The sequence below is a fragment of the Crocuta crocuta genome, unplaced genomic scaffold (genome assembly GCF_008692635.1).
Source record: "Crocuta crocuta isolate KB4526 unplaced genomic scaffold, BGI_CrCroc_1.0 scaffold26, whole genome shotgun sequence".
In the NCBI taxonomy this organism is placed as follows: Eukaryota; Metazoa; Chordata; class Mammalia; order Carnivora; family Hyaenidae; genus Crocuta; species Crocuta crocuta.
Window position 1 is genome coordinate 6,653,188 of NW_027532249.1, and position 27,141 is coordinate 6,680,328.

The 27,141-nt window shown below is 36.4% G+C and overlaps 1 protein-coding gene across 5 annotated transcripts in view; it reads left to right on the forward strand.

Annotated features, from left to right (window-relative positions):
• L3MBTL4 (L3MBTL histone methyl-lysine binding protein 4) overlaps positions 1-27,141 on the forward strand; it is a 416,667-nt gene that overhangs the window by 143,595 nt on the left and 245,931 nt on the right. For all 5 annotated transcript variants that reach the window (XM_077778214.1, XM_077778215.1, XM_077778217.1 and 2 more), the window contains 5 exons: positions 4,975-5,079; positions 6,389-6,524; positions 8,317-8,408; positions 9,838-9,992; positions 11,068-11,144. In XM_077778214.1, the coding sequence (XP_077634340.1) occupies positions 4,975-5,079; positions 6,389-6,524; positions 8,317-8,408; positions 9,838-9,992; positions 11,068-11,144 (565 nt within the window). The remainder of the gene's footprint in view (positions 1-4,974; positions 5,080-6,388; positions 6,525-8,316; positions 8,409-9,837; positions 9,993-11,067; positions 11,145-27,141) is intronic.

Genomic DNA, 27,141 nt, shown 5'->3' on the forward strand with positions numbered 1-27,141 from the left:
CTCTTGCTATGTGGTATAGGACTGTGCGTACTTCCTCTTCTCTATCAACAGTGACAAAAGTCATTATTTTGCAACTGTCTGGGAAAAAAAAAGACCAAGACAAAACAGCTTAACTTCTGTACCTCAGAGTGTGTGGTGCACCCTTGGGAATGCCCTTGAGGCCCTTCCACGGCCTCCAGCCGGGTTCGGTTTCTCTCATTCAGTTTCCACATCTGTCCCCTGATGTAGAGCAAACAGTTGGCAGAAGATTTGGGTCCTTAGTTACAATCTGCTGCTAAACAGGTTGTGTGACCTTGAGAAAGTCTCTTAATCTCTCTGGGTTTGAGTTTATTTATTTCTAAAAGTTTTTCCAGGTCCACAAACCTTATGATTTTTATGACTGAATTTAACAGACTATTGTTTGCTTTATGTGTGATTCCAGCTCCTTTTTGTCATCATAAAATATAATTTTATAGCATGGCTATCAGTTATGTTCATAAAATGTATGATATTTAGAAAGGAAAAAATTAAATGTGCTATGAATAAAGCATTAAACAGAAAAGAGATTGATGAGGGACAATGCTCCTTCTCATTAAATGCTGCCTTTCACGTTGTTAAAATGGATGTTTTGTTTTTAATTTGAAACCCTCCAAAGAATGCCGTAGTCATTTTAACCATGTAGCGTCCCTTGCAATGTTATCTAAAGCTCTCAAATTTCACTCAAGAAACCCTCTGAAAAAGCTGGGAAGAGTAATGTTGATCTTCCTAACTCCTGGCTGTGAATTATTGTCAGTGCCTTGAATTTATCATTCACGTGTGAAAAGAAGGTGTAGTCTGTTCCATATAATACTGGTTCCTCCCCATCCCCAGTTTTGTATCTGAAGTTTTGTTAAAACATGAAAATGTTCTCTTGGTTTTTAACACCTTCTTAAATTTCCTTTCTGTGTTATTAATATACTCCCCATGCTCTCGCCTTCCCCTTCACTTCCTTATCAGTGTTGTGTGTATGCTCATGTATGTGTGTGCAGTGCTTTTGAAGTTAACCAAGAAATTTCAAAGCAGCGAACAGGAGGCAGTCACACAAAACCTGTTATGTACAATCTGCGGGAAAACAGAGTTGATGTGAGAAGAAGGCTGGGGGAATTAAACACACACATGACATTTATTTTTGCAGAAATAAAATATTCTTGAGAAATCATTCATTCTTGCCATTTCGTTTTTGGGGTTTGTCATCCTTTAAGTTTCTCCTTGGAAGCTTCTAAAATGATCTGTGAATGTTCTTAACGACATTTTGCAAGCCAATTCATAAAGATATAAAAACAATTTCATATTCATGTAAAAAAGGTATGCACCCAGCTGTAGAGAAGGATGGAGTATGTACTATGGCACCTACACGCAGTGGAGTAAAACCTACACGCAGTGGAGTAAAACACAGCTATGAAAAAGAATGTGGACAGTCACCGTGACCTGATGTGAAGTGGTTTCCAGGGGCTGGTAGGAAGTGACAAAAGACACGTGCAAAATAGTGTATATAGTATGCTAACTTTTGTGTGAGAAGGAAGGGGAAAATAAGACCAAACATAAACTTAAGTGTTTATTTTTACAAAATGAAATCCAGGAAGGTTAGGCCAAAAACAGCGAGGTTGGTTACCTCTAAGAGGTGGATAGGATACGGGAGGGAGAGACACTTCTTTGAGAATTTTTTGTATAGCTTTACTTTTGGAAGCATGTTAACATTTTATGTTTTAAGAAATAAAAATAAATCATTAAGAACTGAAAGCACATTGAAATCAATGAACTCAACCTTATTTCAAATGAATACCATAACTGCACTAAAGAGAGAGAAAAACAGGGGTGCCTGGGTGGCTCAGTCAGTTAAGCAACTGATTTCTGCTCAGGATATGATCTTACAGCTCATGAGTTCGAGCTCCACATCAGGCTATGTGCTGACATCTCAGAGCCTGGAGCGTGTTTAGATTCTGTGTGTCTCTCTCTCTGTGCATCTCCCCCATTCACATTCTGTCTCTCTCTCCTTCAAAAAATAAGTAAACATTAAAAAAAACTTTTAAAACAGAGAGAGAGAAACATGAATCCAAGTAGTATATGAACACAGGTTTTAACTATATACCCCATTCTTGGATGGCAGGGAATGAGGGAGAGTTGTAAACAAATTCTGAAATCTTTCTCTAGATCTGTTTAGTATAGTAGTGTGGGTGAAATGGTGAAGCTATAACAGATATGACATAGAATTTAGCATATGAGTACACGTGTGGACCTGGTTGAATGAAAAAGACAAAAATGAATGGAAAAAGGCAGAACAAGCCCTTTAGGGATGGATTGGGATTAGATTTATCTGTCTGAACTTGAGATTTATAAGATATACGTAAGTATGCATATATGTACACACATGTGTCAATGTTTATTATGTATGTGTATGTGTGTTTTATATGTGACCGTATAGTGAAGGAATTTGACAACACTGTAGTTGTGTGATCAAAATTAACATCACCAACAAGAGGAGCCATGGATTTCATCACGTGGCTCCAAATGAGATCTCCTGAGAAGAACACATCATCACCCAAGAAGCATACTGGCAGGAAATACATAACCCAAATCTCATCACGGGGAAACATCCAACACATCCAGAATGAGGAACTTTCTATTTAACAAAATGTATGAGGGGAAAGACTATATTCTTTAAAAATGTCCATGTTCCAAAAGATAAAGAATTACTATGGAAAATGTTCCAGATTAAGGGAGACTAAAGAGACATGTCAACTAAATTTAATATCTGACCTGAGACTGAATCCTTCTCCGTAGAGGGGAAATGTTATAAAGCACATTGTTGGATAAATTGGAAACATTGGAATATGAATGGGAGATTAGTTAACAGTATATAACTGTTAAATTTACCGAAGTTGATAACCGAACTGTTGTTATGTAAGAGAATGTTCCTGTTCTTTTTTGTTTTTTTAATTTTTTTTATTTTTGAGACACAGAGAGAGAGAGACAGAATGAGCAGGGGAGGGTCAGAGAGAGAGAGAGATACAGAATCTGAAGACAGGCTCCACGTTCTGAGCTGTCAGCACAGAGCCTGACGCGGGGCTCGAACCCACGAACTGTGAGATCATGACCTGAGCCAAAGTCGGACGCTTAACCGACTGAGCCACCCAGGCGCCCCGAGAATGTTCCTGTTCTTAGGGAATGTACACTGCCTACTCTTCAGGAACATCATTTAGTACTTAGGGGAAAGAGCTCTGAAATGATTCAGAAAAAATCATAAGTACATGTACATGTGTATGTATATGTGTATATCTATATCTGTGCACATACACATGTCTGAGAGAGGGAACGGACAGAAATGATAAAACAAATGAGGTTTCAACTCTTGTTAAGAATAAATGAGTCTAGGCAAAGGCTATCCATGTTCTCTGTATTATTTTGTTCTTGCAACTTTTAAGTTTGACTTTATATCCAAATGAAAAGATTTTTTCCTCAAAAGAATAAATTTCACCCTAAAAATAAACACTAATATGTAACCAGTAATAAATAGCAATAAAATTAGTGATTAAAAAGCAGCTCTTGATCTAATATAACTACTAGATTTTAATCATTACTTTCTATTAGCATAATTATAATTTATTTGCAATTAAGAATAAATTGACTAGTAATGTTGAATCTGCTTAAAACTGCTCAAAAGTAATAATAATTTAGGAAGGCTTTGTGAAACAAAGCTGGTATTAAAGAAAATAATATGAATGGGAACACATTAGACAGTCTATTAGAAAGTAGATTCCATTTACAGCAACAATAAACATTAAAGGTGTACAGAAATAAATTAAGAAAGCAGTTTTGAAGCCTGTTTGAAAATTTTAATAACATACGAAATCTGTTTGAAAATTGTAAAAACATCTTGGACAAACAAAGATGATTAGATCAAATGGAGAGGGAACAAGTTCCTGAATTAGAAAACTCAGTATGATAAAGATTGCTTTCCAGACAGTCATTATGAGCAAGTGAGACAATGTGATATAGGCAAATACACCAATGAACAGAATAGAAAGGCCAGAAATAGACCCACAAATATGTAGAAACATAATATAACAGTGATAACTTTGCTGATAATGAAAACTATGGACTATACAAAAAATTTTGCTGAATACTGTTTTCCATATGAAAAAATAGATCCTACCTCACACCATAGAACAAAATAAATTCCAGTTGTATTGTAGATTTGAATATGAAGAACAGAAATTTAAAAAATTTTTTAAATGTTTTTTTTCTGAGAGAGAGACAACGTGAGCAGGGGAGGTCAGAGAGAGAGAGGGAGAGATACAGAATCTGAAATAGGTTCCAGGCTCTGAGCTAGCTGTCAGCACAGAGCCCGACTCAGGGCTTAAACTCACAAACCGTGAGATCATGACCTGAGCTGAAGTCGGATGCTTAACTGACTGAGCCACCTGGGTGCCCCAAAGAACAGAAATTTTAAAAGAACACCAGAAGAATGTTCACGTAACTTCAGGGTTGTGAGGGACTTCGTAGATTAGATGTGCACACTCTACAAGAAATAATTGGCATATTTTACTACATTAAAATAAAAAAAAATTCTCTACAACAAAGCCATCATGAACAAAATAAAGAGCCAAGTCATAGACTGGGAGTAGGTAATCATTTATAATCAGCAAAGGATTGTTTCCAGTGTATAGGAAGAATTCCTTAAAATCACTAAGGAAAAATGGGCAAAAGGGATAAATGGGGAGTTCCTAGGACATGTAGTTTCTCATATGCACTGTTTCATAATGATAAAATGATAAAAATGATCAAACACTCTTTGTGGGCCAAATATAGAAAAGCAGCCTTCTATCTTTAGTTATCTCACTGGGCTTCCAAACTAGTACAATAAGTTCTTGATTGTATGTATAGCCACCTCAAGTGCTTTAATATCAAATTGTGAAGGTATTTCAGTAGCTAATGTTATATCATGAAATTTCATAGGACCAATCCTTTCCGGAGCATGAAAATGGTTTTCAGGTTGGAATGAGATTAGAAGGCATTGACCCCCGACATCCATCTGTGTTCTGTGTGCTTTCTGTAGCTGAGGTAAGAGATGGTGTTATTGTCTTGGGCTGAGTGCACAGTGACAGATGAGAATTATTTAGAAAATAATGAATTGGTGCTTTCTGGTATAAACAGGTTCCAGTACATTATGGATTAATTTTAGTCAGTGATGGGTGAAATACATTTCTTAATGAAGTTTTTCCTTCTCTAAAGATGAATCTTTTAATAAGTCCCTTATCACTAACAGTTACCCTTGATTCAATTGGTAAATAGTTTTCATGTGAGGTTGTTGACAATCAGTGAATCCCACAGTGTTGCTTTTGTCTGTTAAAAGAGACATAATTATTCAAGTTTTAGCTGAATTAATGAGAGATGCAAGTGGAAAATATCCGTGCACATGAATTATAGATTTATATAAATGAAAGCATTATGATAATTATATAGAATAAAGAGCCATTGATGAAAGTAAATGGCTTATAAAATATAATATTTACTAAACATTTTATATTTTTTAAATGATGAAAACCCTCTATTTTTAATAACATCACATAAAAAATACTATTCACTTAATTTGTTTGATTATAGCTATGAAAACTTGTATAACCTCTCTTAAGGATGCACTCCACATTGTTTTATTATTTCCTTTATTGGGCATGCTAGATCCCTATTTTAGGGTTGAAATGAGGCCCTGTCCATTTGGGTTTTGCTCAGTACTTCAGCTTACACTGTCTTAGGATATGAATCCTAGCTAGACAGCAGGAGGTGGGGTTTCCGAAAGCAATATTTGACAGGTATTGAATGAACAAATAAACTTTTTGATTGATGGAGATGAAAATTGACCTCAGATTTCTAGAATGAGTAAAATGATAATTTTTTAATAGGAAAAATTCTAGATACTTAAAAGATAAAGTCTGTCAGCATTGTGCTTTATTCAGATGTCCTCTCTAAGTTTTTTAAAATTGTCTTAATGTTTATTTTATTTGTGAGAGAGAGAGAGAGAGAGAGAGAGAGAGAGACAGAGTGGGGGAGGGGAAGAGAGAGAGAGAGACAGAGACAGAGAGAGAGAATCTGAAGCAGTCTCCAGGCTCTGAGCTGTCAGCATAGAGCCTGACGTGGGGCTCGAACCCCTGAACCGTGAGATCATGACCTGAGCCGAAGTCGGATACTCAACTGACTGAGCCACTAAGGTGCCCCTCTTAATTTGTTTTTTTAATACAAGCATATTTGGATGGAAGGATTTGTTCAAATATGTTGATGGTACTGACAGAATATATGCCTGTTTTGTTAATTTGTGTGCCCTTCTTCAAATGTGAGGCACTTAATGAAGGCTTGCAAACATTCCATTTTACAGGTGTGTGGTTACCGCCTAAGACTTCATTTTGATGGTTATTTAAGCTGCTACGATTTTTGGACCAATGCTGGTTCCCCTGACATTCATCCAGTTGGGTGGTGTGAAAAGACCAAACACGAATTGCACATCCCTAAGGGTAAGCCAGGATGGAAAGAGAGTTCATTTTATTTTAACAACATTTTATGAAACACTAACAGGAGAGCCTGGTGTGAATTGATTTTCAAAATGAAAGTTTAACCCACAAAAAGCAGTAAGACTACAAGGATACCATTTTTAGAAATGAATGAAAGTCTTTAAAAGAAAACCACCACTGATTGTTAAAGTCTTCTGATGAGGTACCTAAGGCAGAAATAAAATCTTACGAGTCCCATAAAGTTTATCAAACCTTATAAGGAATGAAGAAATTATTTCTTATGACGATTGAAATGAAATATTTCATTTAGTCTCTGGTGCCATACAGGGAGGAAACTCAGTTCATTTGTACGTCATTTGTTTCCAACAAATCTTGGAAAACAGGGAGCTATGAAAGAGAAGACAGTTTCACAGTCTGCTTTCTTTTGATGTGAATTAAAAATCTCATCTTTGTCTTTTGTCATGTGCCAGAGGAACCTGGTGCTGGCAGATGTGACTGAAGCCTTTTTTATTTGTTGTGCGCTGGTGAAATGAGGATTTAATCAGTTGAGGTGCCCTTGGGCCTATTTCCTTGCACAGCAGACTTCTGTATAAGGTCTCCTGCTTGCCTGTTAGAGTATTTGATGACTGTACCACTTCTGGAATCAGTATACACTTGTTTCATCCTCAGTAAACCAACTCAGATTATCCTTGGCAGATCTGTCCCTGAGACTAATGGCAGAATCCCTCAGATTGCCGGATTTCATGGAGGCTGGTCACAGGCTCATTCGTTCAGTAGGTATTTATGGAGCCCTTGCTGTGTGCAGGCACTGGGAACGGAGCCGTGACTACAATAAACCATGTCTGTCTTCATGAGGCTTTCATTCCAGAGGGGAGAGGAGTAATAAAGATAAGCTATAGTGTCAAGAAGTGACTGGGCTAGGGGGCAGAGCGTGCTGAGGAAGGGCATGAGAATGTGACATCCCACACTTTTAGGTGGATGAAGTGAGGGAAATCAGGGAGGCTTCTTGGCTAAGAAACCTGTCAGAGAGAAAAGCAAGAGGAAACACGCTGGTGCTAGAACCTCTGGCCCCATTGAGAAATCTCAAGGGGGTGAATGTGGCCAGCGCAGAGAAAGCAAGGGCATGAGGGAGGAGATGAAGTGAAGGGTGTAAACCTGACCTGGGAGACGTTGCAAGGAGTTTGACTTTTATTTTGTGTAACAGTCAATCAGAAAATATTTATTGAGCCCCTCTTACGTGGGCCAGCACCATTTGAGCCACTTCAGGGCACATGGAGAGGAGGATTCAAATGAAAAGTGGGAAATACATAAAGATAAGACACCAGAAAGTTGGAGCTGCCAGATGGTCTTTGGATCGTGAAGGGGTTTCTATAATTTCCCCAAGGGCCTGGCACCCTGGATTGTTGCATCACCAAGATCTCTGACCTTCTCAGTGACGTGGCTTCTTCAGGTGATGATCATCTCAGGGACTTTTGTCTCTTCCCTTCGTCCATGTTGGAAGCCTTACTAAAAGATGAGACTCCCATCAGGCTACCAGGGTGCCAATTCCGTGTCTTAATTGTGTTTAAAAAATTTGTAGGCAGTGGCATGCATGATGGGAAGTCACAATAGTTTTGAATTTCATACGTTAAAAAACATTGAAACAATTTAGGGATTTTAATTTAAATCTTTTGTGCTCTGCTCAAGGACACTGAATTTCTGACAAGACTGGAGAAGGCTAATATATTAATATGCGCATGGTTACATCCTGTGGGTAAATCCTGTGGGTATTTTGAGCAATCCATATTTTTTTTAGGCTATAGGAAAGATAAATTTGTTTGGATGGATTACTTGAAGGCCTGCAAATTGCAAAATGCTCCCAAGAAATTATTCAGAAACAGGAGTTCTGTAAGTATTTTCTTTCTCAGTATGAATCAGATTTCTACTTGAGCTTAAATGTCTTAGAATCCACTATATATTCTGTTGTATTTTAATCTTTTCAGAATCCTTTGCTTCCTATGACTTTTCTCACTTAATTTGTCAATTTCCTATGGGCATGTCTTTTTTTTCCCCCTTTAAATGTACAATTAAATACTTTAGTTAGATGCAGAGAGTTGAAGACTTTATATTAAAATCCTGCTAAAATTTAAAATGCCTTTTAGAAGTGTTGTTTCTTTTCGCTTCCAGTGAGTTACTTGTTTCAACTTACCTTTGGTATTTTGAGACCCGTAGTTACCACAGGTGAACTTTGAATAAACCCAGCCTAGTTGGATTTACGTGTAACGAGAAAGAGGGTGACATTTCATACAGATTCAAGGGGCATATGAAGATCTCGGTAGAGCACACTCCTTAAGCCCTGTGTCCTCAGCAACCTACCAGCTCTTCAGGAGAGAATGGGAAGTAAGGTGCAGAGTCCCTCTCTATCTGCCCCCACCCCACAGTAAGGCCACACTCCAGGAAAGAGGGCAGGAAAGCCTAATGTCATCCTGCCACCTGCTGGCCGAGTCCCTCTGTAGGACACTCACCCTGATCTCTTGAAATCAATGTTCTACAACTGCTCAGTGTGTTTCCTAGAATTGTGTCAAGGAAATAGAGTAATAGAAATGGGGAACTGCTTTTAAAAATGTAATGTGCTAAAGGAAAACAAAAAGCAGGGCACAGTATAGGTAGTGAAGAAAATACTCTTCTAGTCCCCTTCTTCTTCTAGAATAGTATGTATACTTTCTAAATCCCCGAACCAGCTAATTACACCCTACAAAAAGTGGGGGTTTGTTATAGTATTGTTGCAGTAAATCATAGCCCTTACTGTTTTGTTAATATGAAAAAATATGTATGGATACTAAAAAAAAGCATTTGGATTATTTTTAAGTTTGAGTTTGTTTATGGATTAGTGCATGTGTTTCTTAAATATTGAGAAAGCCACTATTTTCAGATCTCATCAAAGTAAATGATAATTTTGGTGCTAAAGAGCCTATCTTTACTGCTTCTCTAAATTCTGATGTTTGGAAACTATTCAAAAGCCTACAAGAAGCAGAGAAAATTATTTGACACACTTGTATTCAGTAAACATCATATTTTAAAATTAATGCAATTTCTTCTAAGAACTGAAAAGGGAAGGTGAAGAGGAGGGAAATAAAAGTTTCCTGCACACAAATGTAAAAGCTAGTTACCGGGGGGTTTTTATTATGAATGTAACGGTTCGCTGAGATATTGTTACTAGCATGTGCTGGCTTCATTCCAGAGGGTAAGTGTTGATATCCCCTTAGACTGTTCTCATGCTCAGTCCTCTTTGGTGTCCTGTTTCTTTTTGTGCCTCTTCTGTCTGGTGCTGTGTTAGAATGGGCCAATGCCTAAAGAATTTCAGGTTGGAATGAAGCTGGAGGCCGTCGACAGGAAGAACCCTTCCTTGGTGTGTGTGGCAACCATAGCAGATATTGTTGAAGATCGCTTACTAGTGCATTTTGACAATTGGGATGATAGTTACGATTACTGGTGAGACACCAATGTGCGTTTTATTTTTGTGTGTTCATGTTTGGTGTTAAAGAATTTAATTTCATTTCAGTCCTATTACCGTTCTTTCTGTTCGTAGAGCAATGAACGTCAGAAATTTAGGGGCCAACTTTTCACTATCTTCTCTTCCACATGAATTGCTGAATTAAAGAGTCTGAGAAAGTCCATTCTATGAGAGGTTACCTAATGAGGCTTCATCTGAAATCATATGACCAGTTCAGGGCCCTTCACTCTAGTGTGTCTAGTTTGTAAGGGAAGCATTTCTATGAAGAGGAAGTTAAGAACTTGCAGTATTTTTTCCCCCTGATAAATGTTGAACTCAGCCTGTCATATTTTTTAAAGGGAAGATTTCACAGGGAGAACGGAGGGGAGTAAATTATTTGAAAGCCTGTGGGGAGCAGAGAAAATGTATGCCACGGTACCATTAAACTAACATTGCATGAGTTAAAAGGGTTTTCTGGGTAAAAACCTGAAATATGGAAGAGGGAATGGCAAAAATAATTTTTCTAGCATTTCTTCACAGTGTATCCTGAAAAACCAACACGTCTCTGCCTGAGGCTGTGGTTCTTCATGTACGTGAAGGGGACCCGGGTTTCTTCTTTGAACTAAGATAAGAAGTAGAACGTTGATTAATTGTTCTACGTGTCTTAGATACAATGATCTGGGCTCCTTGAAAAAAAGAGGGAGGAAGTTGTAGGCACATGCAGTCTGATTGGTCTGTCTTATTAAACTTTGGACCGGCCTATTAATATTTCCCCTTGCTGCTAGCAAGAAGCAGTGGAAGAGGCTTATTAAAAAGCGCACTCTTTGGAGATATTGCTGGCAGCTAAGGTTCCAGTCCAACACTTTTTAAAAATAAATTTCAAGAGAAGTTTGGTCACTTAGCTTATAAAATACAGTGCTAAAAATTACTTCTGATTCTATTTGGTTATAAAATATTTTAGGTATGTAGTTGTATCTTCCATGGTGTCTCGTAGTGTCTAGTATGGTCATGACCCTTGGATTTTTTCTCTGGCATGGAGTCGTATAGGCTCTGAACTAGAATCCTGTTTTGCAGGTGTGATGTAAATAGCCCTTATGTCCAGCCAGTTGGCTGGTGTCAGGAGAATGGAAGAACTCTGATTGCACCCCAAGGTGAGTCGACTGGCGGGTTTTCTTTGAAGCATCTCTGTGTGAGTAGCAATGCCTATTTTTATTTTTGTTATGCAAACCCCATTTCAATGGCAAGTGTATGACAAAAATACTGTGCAAGATTCTGTTGACCGCCAAGTAACCCACATGTCTGAAATCTGCTTATCTTTCCCATGATAAAAATGGACTGTCTTTATAAAGATGTATTAGGACGCCATTTAAAAAAAGTTGCTAAAAAGTTTTACCCAATAAAATGAGTACCATTGCTGCAGATCAGTATTTCAAACCAGCTACTTCCACCTACATACTTTATCTTGTAACTTATGTTAATTCACTAGTTGAACCTTAAGATTATTAAATATACTTAACTTTGGGGTTAAATGAAAAATGTAGAAATCTAAGGAGTGAGAGTTAGCTGTGAGTCTTCAGACTTGCCAGAACTTTTCACCAAACCAATTTAATGGGTCAGCTAAACAACAAAGTAAGGACTCTTTCTAGTTGTTTATATTTTTTCTCACTACAGAAATAATAAGTATTTACAAACTTTCTCTATCAAATTTGTGTTTTCTAATTTCAAAATTAATTAGATACAGTAGCTGTGTAAGCTTAGCATTTTTAAAATGAATAAGTATTCTAGGAGAAACCAATTTCTTTCAATAAAAGATGTGCAGGAAGAAATGTAGAGTCTGTAACGTGCCATTCTAGAATGGAGCAGATATTTAATGTTTTTATTTGATGATTCTAGAATTTTACTGTGTTTTAATCTTTTTTTCTCAATACAGAAAAATGATTAGAATTTGTCATCAAAATGATATGAAACAAATTCAGAAATTAAAAACAACAAACCAAGCAAAATTTTAAAAAACTGCAACCTATTTAAACTATTCAGTTAGTCTAGAAAAGTTTTATAAAATGTGTAACCTGTTCTCAAATTATGATTTTGATACACAGATTTAGAGTTGCTTCATCTATTTTTCTGTAAAACTGGCTAAAGCTACCTTTAGAATAACGTTCTTCAAGATGAGGTGAAGTGCTCTTCAGATCTCAGAATACATGGATTGAGTTGATGTGCCTGGAGGTAGAGCACCCTCTGTTTGCCAGTTTCCTCTGGTGGATAACTTCTCTGCTGCCTGCAGCATGTTTCCACTGGACTTCCTGGATAGGGTCAGTGGTTAAGTTCATCACTTCGTCTCTTGGTGCTGTGTCAGTCGAGAAATAGTCTGTGTAGCACTTTAAGCATTGTTATGTCCAGAGTCTTTTTTTTAAATTTTTTGATGTTTAATTATTTTTGAGAGAGACAGAGCATGAGCAGCGGAGGGGCAGAAAAGAGAGGGAGCCCCAGAATCTGAAGCAGGCTCCAGGTTCTGAGCTGTCAGCATAGAGCCCTATGTGGGACTTGAACCCCCGAACTGTGAGATCATGACCTGAACTGAAGTCAGAGACTTAACCAACTGAGCTACCCAGGCACCCCTGTCCAGAAATTTTCCATCGTTAACATGAACTGAGGATTGAGGAGGCAAAGCTCCCATATCCCAAATAAGGCCAAGGCTTATGGTGCTGCTTGATGGGAGTAGGACACTATTTAGTTCATAAAGTCAATAAAGTACCAGGAACTCAACTCTTGTTTGTCATTTTCCCTGTGAAATTGATTGCATATACAAATACCATCACCATTCTGAAATTTGAGTAAGAGTTGTAGCCATAGACCAGTTTAGTGATAGTCTACGTTTCTTACCTAAGACTTAGGTTTAAAATTCTGAGGAGATTTTGTCCTGTTGTACGATGTCTGAATTAGAATCTTCCAGTTAACCTGCCTCTAAACCTTACACATTACAAAGGGTTTTTATATAGGAAAATACTAACCTCCTCTAAGCCCCAGTTCACATAACACTTCATTTCCCTTTAGCAAATTCTTTACCTTCCTTTTTTTCCTATTGAGATATAATCCACACATTATAAATTTCACCTTTTAGTGTATAATTCAGTGGTGTTTAGTATACTTACAAGGTGGTACAACTGTCACCATATACCAGAGATTTTCATCACCTCCCAAAGAATGTCATCCTCATTTTCTTCTCCCTCTCAGGCCTAGGCAACCACCACTCTCTATCTCTATGGATTTGACTGTTCTGGACACTTGGCACATGTGGAATCATAGAGTATGTGGCTTATTGTGTCTTGGCTTCTTCCATTCAGTATATTGTTTTCCGAGTTCATGTTGTAACATGTCTCAGTACATCATTCCTTTAGTTTACAAATACTTTAGTGTGTAGATATACACATTTTGTTTATGCATTCATTAGTTGATGGGCATTTGGTTCGTTTTCACTTTGTGACTATTATGAATAAAGCTGCTATAAACTTCCATGTACTAGTGTTTGAGTGATATGTTTTCACTTCTTTTGGCTATAATTCTAGGAATTGAATTGCAGGGTCATAAGGTAACTCCGTTTGAGGAATTGGCAAACTGTTTTCCAAAGGGGGCCACACAGTGTACATTCATTCCTGCTGGCAAGGAATGAGAATTCTACCTCTTCCACATCCTCACCAGCATGCTATTGTCTTCTTGATTACAGCCTCCCTAGTGTGTGTGAAGGTAGATCTCTTTGTCCTTTTGATTTGCATTTCTATAATGACTAATGATGTGGAACATCTTTTGCTGTGGTTATTGGCCATTTGTGTATCTTCTTTCAAAAAATATTCAGATCTTTTGCCCACTCTTAAGTTGGTTTATCTGCCTTTTTATTATTGAGCTGTAAGTGCTCTTTGGGTATCAGATGCTGCTGTTGTTTTCACTGTCTCGATGGCTTCTTTTAAAGCACAAAATTTTTAATTTTGATGAAGTCCGACTTGTCTGTTTTTTTTTTTTTCTTTTGTTGTGCTTTTTTGCTAAGAAAGCACTCCCTCATATTTGGTCACAAAGACTTGTTACAAAAAACTCTTCTTTCCCTATTGATTGGTCTTAGTGGAATTCTTGAAAATAGGTTGACTATAGATACATGAGTTTATTTCTGGATTCTCAATTCTATTGTATTCCTTTACATGTCTGTCCTTATGCCAGTACCAGACTATCTTGATTTCTGTGACTTTGTAGTAAGTATTGAAAATAGGAATTGTGAGTCCTTTAACTCTATTTTCTTCTTTCTCAAGATTGTTTTGGCTGTTCTGAGTCACATGCAAATATGTCCCTATGAATTTTAGAATTAGCTTGCCAATTTCTGTCCAAAAAAAAGTCAGTGGGAGTTTTGATAGGGATTGATCTGTAGATCGAGTTGGGGATTAGCCATCTCATAAACATTAAAATTTTCAGCCCATGAACCTGGGACATCTTTGCACTTCTATAGATCTTTTTTCATTCTTTTTCAATTATATTTTGTAGATTTTAGTCTTTAAGTCAGTCTATTTATTAACTGTGTTCCTAAGTATTCTGTTTTTTTCTTAACTGAAGTGAAATTTACATGACACAATTAACCATTTTAAAGTGTACAATTTAGGGGCACCTGAGTGGCTCGTTTGGTTAAGCTCTGATCATGATCTCATGGTTCATGTGTTCAAGGCCCACATCAGGCTCCGCGCTGACAACCTGGAGCCTGCTTAAGATTCTTTCTCTCCCCATCTCTCTGTCCTTCCTCTGCTCAAGCTCACTCTGTCTCTCAAAATAAATAAGTAAACTGAAAAAAATAAAGTGTACAATTTAGTGGTGGTGTATTGAGTGTTATGCAACCATCAGTTCTCTCTAGTTTCAAAACTTTCATCATTCAATAAAAACATTCTGTACTTATTAATAGACACTCCCCACCTCTCATCCCCTTGTAACCTCTACCTGGCTTTCTGTGAATTTCCCATTCTTGATGTATTATACATTTTATATGAAAAAGAATCCTATAATACGTGTTTGTATTTGGCTTCTTTTACTTACTGTATTGTTTTCAGCATTCATCCAAGTTGTAGCATGTATTGGTATTTCATTCCTTTTTATGACTGAATACTATTCTAGTGTATGTACATATACCATGATTTGTCTGTCCATTCATCTGTTGATGGACATTTGGTTTGTTTTTACTTTTGGCTATTTTTACTAGTGCTACTATAAGCATTCATGTACAGTTTTCTGTGTAGACATGTGTCTTTGCTTCTCTTTGGTGTACTACACCTACTGTAGAATTGCTGGGTCATATGATAATTCTATGTTTAACATTTTGAAGAACAGACAACTGTTTTCTGAAGTACCTGTGTCATTTTACATTCTCACGAGCAACATGTGAGAATTCTTACTTTTCAACATCCTTGCCAACTTGTTCTTTTCTGTTTTCTTAATTAAGGCCATCCTACTGGGTGTGAGGTGGTACCTTACTGTGGTTTTGATCTGTATTTCTCTAATGACCAGTGATGTTGATCATCTGCTCTTGTGGTTATGGGCCATTTGCATATCTTTTGAGAAATATTTATTCAAATCTTTTGCCTGTTTTTTTATTATTTATATATTAGTTAAATATTATGTCTGCTTACTAATCTATATAGTATAAATGATTTGCAAATCTTTTGCCTGTTTTTTTATTTATATATTAGTTAAATATTATGTCTGCTTACTAATCTATATAGTATAAATGATTTGCAAATGTCTTATTACATTCTATAGATTGAATTTTAACATTCTTGATAGTGTATTTTGCTGTAAAATAGTTTTTAGTATTGATGAAGTCCAATTTATCCATTTTTTCATTCAGTGATTGTGCTTTGATATTAAATCCAAGAATCCATTGCCAAATTTGAGGTCATGAGAATTTACCACTATGTTTTTTCTATGAATTTCATAGTTTTAGCTTTTATATTTGAGTTGTTGATCCATGTGATTTAATTTTTGTATATGAAGTGAGGTACGGGCTCAACTTCATTCTTTTGCATATAGTTATCCAGTTTAACCAGTGCCATTTGTTAAAAAAATAAAAAAAGCCTATTCTTTCCCCATCATATGGTTTTGGCACCACTGTTGAAAAGCAGTTGGTCACAGATATTTAGGTTTATTTCTGGACTCTCAATTCTGTTCCATTGGTCTGTCTATACACCTATCCTTATGCCAATATCATACCATTTTTTTTTTACTTTAGTTTTTAGAAAAATTTTAAGTTCGCAGAAAAATTGAGAGGAAGGTACAGAGGTATCCTTTATATCCCTGCCTTCATGCACACACAACCAGCTGCCAGTATCAACATCCCCCACCACAGAGGTACATTTGTTGGAATTGAGGAACCTGCATTGACACATCATCACCCAAAAGTAGATGGTTTACTTAGGCTTCACTTTTGGTATTGTGCCTTTTGTGGTGTTGGACAAGTGCCTAAAGACATGTAGCTCTCATTTTGGTACCTCACAAAATATTTTCCCTGCCCTAAAAATCCTGTGTTCTACCTGGTCCTCTCTCTCACCCCCAGAACTCATGGCAACCAGTGACTTTTTCCTGTCTTTATAGTTTTGCCTTTTCCAGAAAGTTACATAGTTGGAAACATAGAGTAGGCAGGCTTTTCAGACTGGTTTCTTTCACTTAGGCATATGCATTTGAGGTTCCTCCACATTTTCTCATGGCTTGATAGCTCACTTCTTTTTAGTGCTGGATAATATTCCACTGTCTGATTGTATCTCAGATTATTTATTCACTTACCTACGGAAACACATCTTGGTCATTTTGAAGTTTGGGCAATTATGAGTGAAGTTGCTATAAACATCCATGTGCAGATTTTTGTGTGGACATGTTTTCAACTCCTTGGATAAATGCAGAGAATGATATTGTTGGATGGTATTGTGAGAGGATGCTTAGTTTTGTAACTGCGAAACTGTCTTCCAAAGTGACTGTAACACTTTCCATTTCCACCAGCAGCATATGAGAATTCCTGTTGCTCAACATTCTCACCAGCATTTGGTGTTGCCAGTGCTTTGGATTTTAGCCATTTGAATAGGTGTATATTGAATGTCTTTTTGTTTTAATTTGCATTTCTCTGATGGCATATGATGTGGAACATCTTTTCATGTGTGTATTTGCCATCTGTAAGTCTTCTTTGGTGAAGTGTCTGTTAAGCTCTTTAGCCCATTTTTCACATGGGTTGTTTGTTTTCTTATTGTTGAGTTTTAAGAGTTCTTTGTGTATTTTGAATAAGTGTTTTATCATATGTATCTTTTAAAATATTTTCCCCCACTCTGTAATTTGTCTTCTCATTCCCTTGACAGTGTCTTTAGCAGAGCAGAAAATTTTAATTTTAATGAAGTCCAGCTTATTAATTATTTATTTCATGGATTGTGTCTTTGGTGTTGTGTTAAAAAGTCATCACCAACCCAAGGTCATCTAGGTTTTCTCCTATGTTATCTTCTAAGAGTTTTATTATTTTCCATTTTATATTTACATCTGTGATCCATTTTGAGTTAATTTCAGTGAAGTTTATAAGGTCTGTGTCTAGATTCTGTCTCTCTTTTTTTCTTTTTCTGTGCATGGGTGTCCAGTTGTCCCAGCACCATTTGTCGAAAAGACCATCTTTGTTTGCTCCATTGTATTTCCTTTGTTCCTTTGTCAAAGATCAGTTAGTCAACTGATACATACTTTTGTGGGTCTATTTCTGGGCTCTCCTTTCTGTTCCATTGAGCTATTTGTCTATTCTTTTGCCAATACTGTAATATCTTGATTACTTACAAGCTTGTTTATATACAGGCCTACTAGCTGTATAATGTCAGTCCTTCAAATTGTTCTTCTTAAATATTTTATGGCTGTTCTGGATCTTTTGTCCTTTCCATATAAACTTTGAAATACCTGACAATATTCACAAAATAACTTGCTGGGATTTTCATTGGGTTTGCATTAAATCTGTAGATCATGTTAAGAAGAACTGTCATCTTGACAGTATTGAATCTTCTTATTCATGAACATGGAATAGCTCTCCATTTATTTATATTTTTGTTTTATTTCAGATTTTTATAGCTTTCCTCATTAAACCTTATGGATATTTTGTTAGATTATGTACCTATTTCATTATTTTTGGGTGCTAATGTAATTGGTATGTTTTTTTATTTCAGATTTCACTTGATCATTGCTGATATACAGAAAAGCTGATATTCAGAAAAAGGTTTATATATTAGTCTTATATTCTGCAACCTTTCTATCATCATTTGTTGGTTCCAAGAGGTTTTCTGTCAGTGTTTTTGGTATTCTACACAGACAATTATGCCATCTGTGAATAAAGTTTTATATCTTTCTTCCCAATCAGTATACACTTTGTTTCCTTTTCTTGTTTCATTGCATTAGCTAGGATGCACCACACTGTTTTGATCACTATTGTTTTGTAATCAGTTTTGAAATTTGGACGTGTTGAAAACTCCAACTTTGTTTTTATTTTTGAAGATTGTTTTGGCTCTCTGTATCCCCTTGCAGTTCTATGTGAAATTGGAGATAGGATTTTTCATTTCTAGAGAGATTACCATTGGAATTTTGAGGAGGATTACACTGAATATTAGGGAGTATTGCCATCTCAACAGTGTTAAGTTTTCCAACCCATGAATATGAGATGTCTTTTCACTTTTTTAGGTCTTTAATTTCTATCAGTGTATGTTTTAGCTTTCAGTGTATAAGTCTTTTATATCCTTGGTTGAATTTATTCCTAGGTATTTTATTCTTTTATAATGTACTGTAAATAGAATTGTTTTATTTATTTCCCTTTGGAATTGTTTATTTTTGGCATGCAGAAACACAATAATTTTATATCCTGATACTTTACTGAATTAGTTTATTAGCTCTACTAGTTTGTGTGTGTGTGTGTGTGTACACTCTGGGATTTTATTACATAGAATTGTGTAGTCTGCAAAAGAGCAGAAGTTAAAAAAGATTAAAATTTCCAATTTGAATGCCTTTAATTTTGTTTCTTGCTTGTTCTGGCTAGGACTTGCAGTACAATGTTGAATATAGTAGTGAAAGTAGGCATTCTTACCTTTTTTGTAACTTAGGGCAGAAAAATTTCAGGCTGTCACCGTTGTGCATGATGTTATCTGTAGATTTTTAATAAATGTCCTGTATCATGTTAAGAAAGTTTCCTCTGTTCTTAGTTTTGAGTGTTTTTATCATGAAAGGATGTTGAATTTTGTCTAATGCTTTTTTTGTATCTATTGAGATAATTATGTGGGAGTTTTCCCCCTCCCATAGTTTCGTGGTATATAATTATTTAAATATGCTGTTGAATTCAGTTTGCTACTATTCTGTTGAGGATTTTTATACTGATATTCAAAAGGAGTATTGGTATTTAGTTTTCTTGTCATGTCTTTTTCTGGTCTTTTCATTTTTATGCTGTTATAAGTGGAATTGTTTTCTTAATTAATCTTTAGATTATTCACTGCTGTTGTGTAGAAATATAATTTATTTTTGTACAATGATCTCTTATTCTGAAGCTTGCAAATTCATCAGCTCTAATATTTTGTGTGTGTGTGTGTTTCTTAGAATTTTATATATGCAAAATTATGTCACCTCTAAGTAGTGAAACATTTACTTCTTTTCCGTTTTGCATGCTTTTTCTTGGTTATTTTTATCCTCTGGCTAGACCTTCTAGTGCATTGTTGAATAGGAGTGGCAAGATCAGACATCCTTTTCTTGTTTCTGATCTTAGGGGAGTGCTCAGTCTTTCATGTAAAGTGTGATGTTTGCTGAGGTTTTTTTTTTTTTTTTTTTTGTAGATGTCCTTTATCAGATTGAGAAAGTTCCTTTTTGTTACAAATTTCTGTTATCATGAAAGTGTAGTCCTATATTCTATTAATACGATATTACTTTTTATATGCTGAATCAATCTTGTATTCCTGGGATAAATCTCGTGTACTCTTTTAAAATGTATTTATTTGTACAGTGTATATAAGGCTACTACGAGTGCTAAAAGCAGTATAAACAATAAGTCAAATGTTTAATTTTTTAAAATGTTCATCCACAGTATGATTACTTGTCTTTAGGAGGGAATCAGCCATGTCATAAAGGGGTTTCTTCTTGTGATGTTGCAGGAGATTGGCCCTTCCTGGCCACAGGCCCACAGTGGACCACAGGAAGCTTCCCATTTGGTGTGGTGCTAAAATTCAAGTGGATCAGGATTTTAATTAAAGTATGAACAAGAGAGTAGAGTATAATGAAAATATATGCAGAGGAAAAGTGAGCAAAAATTGGGTGAAGGCAATTAAAAAGTAAACAAAATTGCTTAAAGCTTGTGATGGGTTATGATTATGCTGGCCTGTAGGTTTATATAAAACTTGAGTGACCAAAGATGTTTGGTTCCTATTAACTGCACAAGAGAGGAAAGGTTTGAAACCATATGGACAGTAGAAGGAGCCCTGAGGCGGGATAATAGAATGCAGTGTACTCAGGTAATCCACAAATGGGAATTTGGACATAAGATTTTAAAAGAAAAACCACTGACACACATGATCTTCAGATATTCTCTCTGCTATGACAAGGCTGAGGCTAGGGCTGCTAAAAATGTATATTTATATTCATATACACATATGCAATATAATTTATGTCATATATATTGTATACTTATACATGTATTTTTAGAGTTTGAACACAGTAAAAGAGAAAAAGAAATTAACACTGGTCTGTATGAATGATTTGTTTTTGTTCGTAATTTTGTGCCACACTTGTTAGCTGTAGTTATTTTGCTTTAAGTGAATTGATATTTTAAACTTCATTTATGCCCATAGATTTTTACATTAAATTTTATTTTATGGTTGTAATTACATTGTTGTCAGAAGAAAATGTATTTGTTATATTTGTTATAGCTTCTACGTGTGTGTGTGTGTGTAATTGCACATCTGAGAATGATTAGGGCTCATGAAAGTAGCATAGTGTGTAGTGATCTGTCTAGTTGCCCCCAATGTATACTCAGATTCTCATAGATTCCAGATAAAAGAACCTTTTCAGAGGGAGAAAAAGAAGGAAGAGGCTAGTTTTTAAAATGTGTGAAATATAAAATGTAAAGGTGCTTTTCACTGTTACAAATTTAATCCAAGGTGTTGTTACATATTCTATTCCGTGTCTTTCTAGAGAGGAATAAAAAGTATGAGCTTCTTTTCCTTCAGAAGAAGCAATCTGCTGGAATTTTAGTTGAAGTTACAAAATGACAAAAAGGTGTTAGGTAGACGCTACAGCATTTGAAGGAGAGAAGCTGCTTTCCAGAAGGGTTGTTAGGTCTCATAGTGAGCTTTTGAGCTTCACCTAGCGGTGAGCAGACAATGTCCAGTTAAGAATAACCTCCTTACCAACAGAGGCAAGTCTCATCCTTTTGTTGAAGTAAAATGCTGTAGCAGCATAGTTTTAGATGGTTCATGGTATAGTCAAGTCAGTATGGTTAAAAATTAGATCTAATTCTAAAGAATGTTAGAATATTAGATTATCAATGGAAAGTTGCTTTTTCAGTTATTTTGAATGGTATTGCTACTTAAGAGTGACTCTGATTTTGATTTTTTTGTAATGTTTGTGAAATTCCTACTACTCTACATTTGCCCAGTGCGACTTTCACTGGTCAAAACACTATTGTGAAGACTATTTTCTCAACAGTATGAGTAGTGTGTGGAAATCTGTTGGTGCAGTCCATGATGGGAGCCTCCACCCTGTCTAGTCTCCGGCTCAATCTGGACGGGGGGTGGGAAGGACGACAGTCCTGCATAGTGTGCCTCTCCATATGCAGACCACTGCACATGTCTGAAGCACACTCTGTGACCAAACTCAAGTTCAGTTCAAACAGCTCCACAAACATCTCCATAGTGACTTCTGTGCTTACAGAATGGAGAGAACCAAATAAGAATAAAACACTCTGAAAGAAGGGATCTATTTGTTTTTGTAAAACACTATTGAGACATGATTCACCCACTATACAACTATCCATTTACAGTGGATACACGCTCACCATTTACAGTGTACAATTTGGTGGTTTTTAACCTATTTACAGAGTTGGGTAACCATCACCATGTTCAATTTTAGAGTGTTTCCATCACCCCGAAAAGAAATCTTGAATCATTTAGCTATTATCCCTCAACCCTCCTTTCCCCTCAGTCCTTGGCAACCATTAATTAATCTACCTCTGTCACTACAGATTTGCCTCTTCTGAATAGTTCATGTAAGTGGAATTATGTAACCTGTAGCCTTTCATATCTGGCTTCTTCGCTTAGCATAATGATGTTAGAGCTCATCCGTGTGGTACCATGGATCAGCACTTTTTTTTTAATTCCAAATATTACTTCATTACATAGATAAACCATAATTTATGTATTCATTTATCAGTTAATGGACATTTGGGTTGTTTCCACATTTGGGTTATTTTGAATAATGCCGCCATGAACATTTGTGTAAGAGTTTTTGTGTGAACATGTTTCCAGTTCTCTCGGGTGTATACTTAGGTAGAGTTGCTGGGTGATGTCTCAGTTATACATTTAATGTCCTGAGTGATTGCCAGGATCTGTACCACAGGGGCCGTGCCATTTTACACCCACTTGGGTAGTGTGTGAGGGCTCCAATGTCTCTATATCCTGGCCAACAGTCGTCTGTGTTCTTGTTCATAGCCATCGTACTGACTGTGAAGTGGGATCTTTGTTTTGGATCTCATTTTTCTTGAATGCCCAATATCACCTCACACATTTATCTGTTTTCACAGCAATTCTGTGAAGGTTTTGTCCATTATCTCAATTTCATAATTGAAGGCCTGAGGACCAGAGAGATCGGATAACTGGCCCTTGACTTTTCCCATGATGTGACGGGGGTGAGGTGACAGGCCCTGTTAGTTCCCTTTAGGAATTCCTCAGCCTTTTCTCCTTCCCCACGCTGCTCATAGTTCTCCTGCATACAGGCTTCTGACTGTCACGGAAGGAAACACTTCAGTAGCTCACTGGGAACACAGGAGAGGGAGATGTAATTCCAGCTCTGTGTGGACCCGTTCACACTGGAGGCAGTGTTTCATGGGTCTTTGAAAGATGTGCAGGATTTCACCCGAGAAGTGAAGTGGAAGAGAATGTTAGGCAGAAGGAATGGTATGCACCTCCTTAAAAAAGGAAGTTCCTAGAAACTTGGAATTCTGCTGCGATCAGTAATGCTATGGGCTGCAGGGTAGGGAAGGGGAGGGGCAGGAGATGACTCATGATTCAGAACATTAGGCTCAGACTGCTTTGTGATTGGCCTTGTAAATGTTTTTACTGAATTTAACACTCGAAATAATTTTAAAGATTCAGAAGTCACAATAGCAAAACTAAACTCCTTGCAAACCATTTGAGGTTAAATTGCGAAGATGAAAGTTTTGCAGAGGTCATCCAGTAATATCCTTTACAAACACACATGCACAGATTTAATCCAAGATTGCATGTTTAGGTGTCATATCTCTTTAGTGTTCTTTCATCCGCAGCAGCTCTTCATCTTCCCTTGCCTTTTATGAACTTGACACTTTTAAAGAGTGCTGACCAGTTGTTTCCTGTAACATGCTTCTCACTTCGGGTTTGTCTGCTGTTTACACAGGAGTAGGTGGATTATGTGCCAGGGCAGGAATATTCCAGAAATAATGCAGCCCCTCAGATGGATGCTAATCCCCTGCTAATGTTAACTTTGATCACTTGATTAAAGTGGTGTGTGCCATTTCTCCACTGTAAAATTACCCTTTTTCCTTTTGTAATTAATATGTATTTGTGGGGAGGGACTTTGAGATTATATAATTATTCTATTTCTCCTCTATCTCTCACTCACTAGTTTTTAGCATCTATTAATGTTCATTGGATGAATTAGTTATTATTATGATGTTTGCCAAATGGTGATTTTCTGATTATATTATTTCGTCTGTATTTATTAGTTGACTTATTTATTCAATTTTTTTACATATAGTTGTAGAGTTCTGTTTTATACATTGTACTATAATGTGTTATACAGGACCTTGGTGGGAGAGGTGGGATAGAAGGGTAGGTGAGCAGCCTTCCTTGACCTCAGGGAGCTGACAGTTTACTGGAGACTATTTGGTGAGTTTATAAATAACTGTTATATATGATGGCAAGGAAATTAGTCAAAAAAAATAATACCTGGCCAGAATGAGAAGTGCTTTGTGGAGAAAATTATATGCTGGTGTACTGCTCCATAACAAATTACCATAAACTTAGAGGCTTGAAACAACACAAAATTATTGTCTTATAGTTCTGGAGGTCAGAACTCTGAAATGGGTTTCACTCCAGTTTTGAAATACTAGTAGATTAGTTAATTACTAGTTAATAGATAATTAATAGTATGGGTAGGTTGAGGCCATGTAATAAAAGATCTTTAAAGAGCTAGAATGGGAGTTTGTAGTCACATCTCTGATATAACTATGTTTAGGTATTTATTTGGCAATAATGGGCCAGATTAAAGGAAGGCACTAGGGAGACTGATTGTGTGTGAAAATAAGGAGTAGAGGCTAGGAAGATGTTAAGATACTTTGGGATTTCCGGGGCACCTGGGTGGCTTAGTCGGTTAAGCATCCGACTTTTGCTTAGGTCATGATCTCGCGGTTCGTAGGTTCGAGCCCCGCGTCGGGCTCTGTGCTGACTGCCAGCTCAGAGCCTGGAGCCTATTTCAGAGTCTGTATCTCCCTCTCTCTCTGACCCTCCCCTGCTCACACTGTCTCTCTCTCTCTCCTAGAAATAAATTAAAAAAAAAAAAAGATACTTTGGGATTTCCACTTACCTGATTTGGCAAGTGACTGAATAAGAACACATATATTAGCTCTTTATTCAGAGTTTCTTGTTTTCTGGAAGGCTTGAATTGATGGGCCAAGGAAATAAATCTGGTTCCTGACCTAGCAAGGCTCTTTTATTCTTATAAATATCATGTTCTACAGTAAATACATTTTAATATGATAGCACAAAGCCAGTCAAAGCAGAAAAAAAAAAAAAGAAAGAAAACTGCACTTGCATATTTGGCTAACTGTGGGACAATTTCCTGGGACTATCTATACAGTGTCATTTTATTATGTTATTGTGTCTATGCCTCAGGTAGACATTCTCCTACCAAAGGTCCCATAAGACACTGCCACACTTCCACCAATAGGTGATCATGCCACTGCAGTGTAAGATACCATGATCTTCTCTCTTGTTCTTTAACTTGATCACAAATCATATCATTTTCCCAAGGCTTTTCATAGAAAGTGAATTCTTTACACAATTCTACAGAGACACTATAAAAGGACAGTATTCTATTCTCTGTCTCTCTAAGAGTGTTGTCAGCTAAATTCTCTTTATGAATCCAAGTTTATTTTTTAATATTTATTTATTTTTAAAATTTACATCCAAATTAGTTAGCACGTAGTGCAACAATGATTTCAAGAATAGATTCCTTAAAGCCCCTCACCCATTTAGCGCATCCCCCCTCCCACCTCTCCAGTAACTCTGTTTGTTCTCCATATTTAAGAGTCTCTTATGTTTTTATCCCCCTTCCTGTTTTTATATTATTTTTGCTTCCCTAAATCCAAGTTTACTTTTATCATTGAATCTTTATACAAATCACCAGTGAAGTGAAGATGTGGATTCATTTTAAGTCAAACTTATTTTAAAAAATATTAATTATATTTTTCTTTACATAAATGTGTAGGAAATTTATAAAATATGAAATGTAATAACAAATAAATTAAAATATTAATCTCATGACTAGATAGAGCTTACCATTATTATTGTTGTTTTTTCAATCATCTTGTCTTTTTATTTGACTTTATACATGTAATTTAAACATTAGAATTGTGATCTTATTGTTCATCTCTCCCTTTTACTTGAAAACATAACTTGAATATATTTATTTATCTTTAAATAGTCTTTGAAAACCTGGTTATTAATAACTGTATAATTATCTATTATGAGTACACTGCAGTTTATTTTGGTTTATTTTCTTTTGTATTGGGCATTAACTTTCTAGTTCTTAAATAATAACAGAAGACGTCCTTTAAAATTTTTTAATGTTTATTCACCTTTGAGAGACAGAAAGAGACAGAGCATGAGCTGGGGAGGGGCATAGAAAGAAAGGGAAACACATAGAAAGAAAGGGAGACACAGAGCAACTCCAGGCTCTGAGCTGTCAGCACAGAGCCCCACATGGGGCTCAGACCCACAAACCACAAGATCATGACCTAAGCTGCCATGGGATCTTTACTGAGCGAGCCACCCAGATACCTCAAGGAGACATTCTTTTAAAGAGATAATAATAGATGTTTGTTATTACTTTGTGGCTGTTGTAAGTAGAATTAATGGATTATAGAGAATAGAAACAAATTTCAAGCATTTGATAAATACTTCCAAATTACCCTGCATAAAGTTTTTTCCTTCCAGGAACATGAGAAGATTCAGACATGAAAAAGAAAAACAATGGAATAAGACCCCAGGTCTCTCAAAATACAGGCACCTATTTTCTATAAATATTGTATTAGCAAGGACTGCATTGTTTTGTTTACAGTTTATCCACAAATTCTGGTACATAAAAATAGGCAATAAATCACATTTTAAAATATTTTAAGGGGCGCCTGGGTGGCTTAGTCAGTTGGGCGTCCGACTTTTGCTTGGGTCATGATCTCGCGGTTCGTGGGTTCGAGCCCCGCGTCGGGCTCTNATATTTTAAGTAAAATAACTCCTATGTAGATTAAGTTAGTGATCAGAAATCTCCCCACAAAGAACAAAAGCCCTCGACTTGATGGCTTCACACGTGAATTCTACCAAACATTTAAAGAATAACTAATGCCATGCCTTCTCAGCTTTTCCAAAAAAATTGAAGAGGAAGGAATCCTTCCTAATATTTTATGGGCCTAGACTACCCTGTTACTACAGTCAGAAAAAGACACTACAAGAAAACTGTAGACCAGTATCCCCAATGAACACTGATGCAGAAATCTTCAACAAAATAGGAAACTGAATCACATTAAAAAGATTATATGCCATGACCAAGTGGATTTATTTCTGGAATGCAAGGATGATTCAATATGAAAATTGATCAGTGCAGCACACC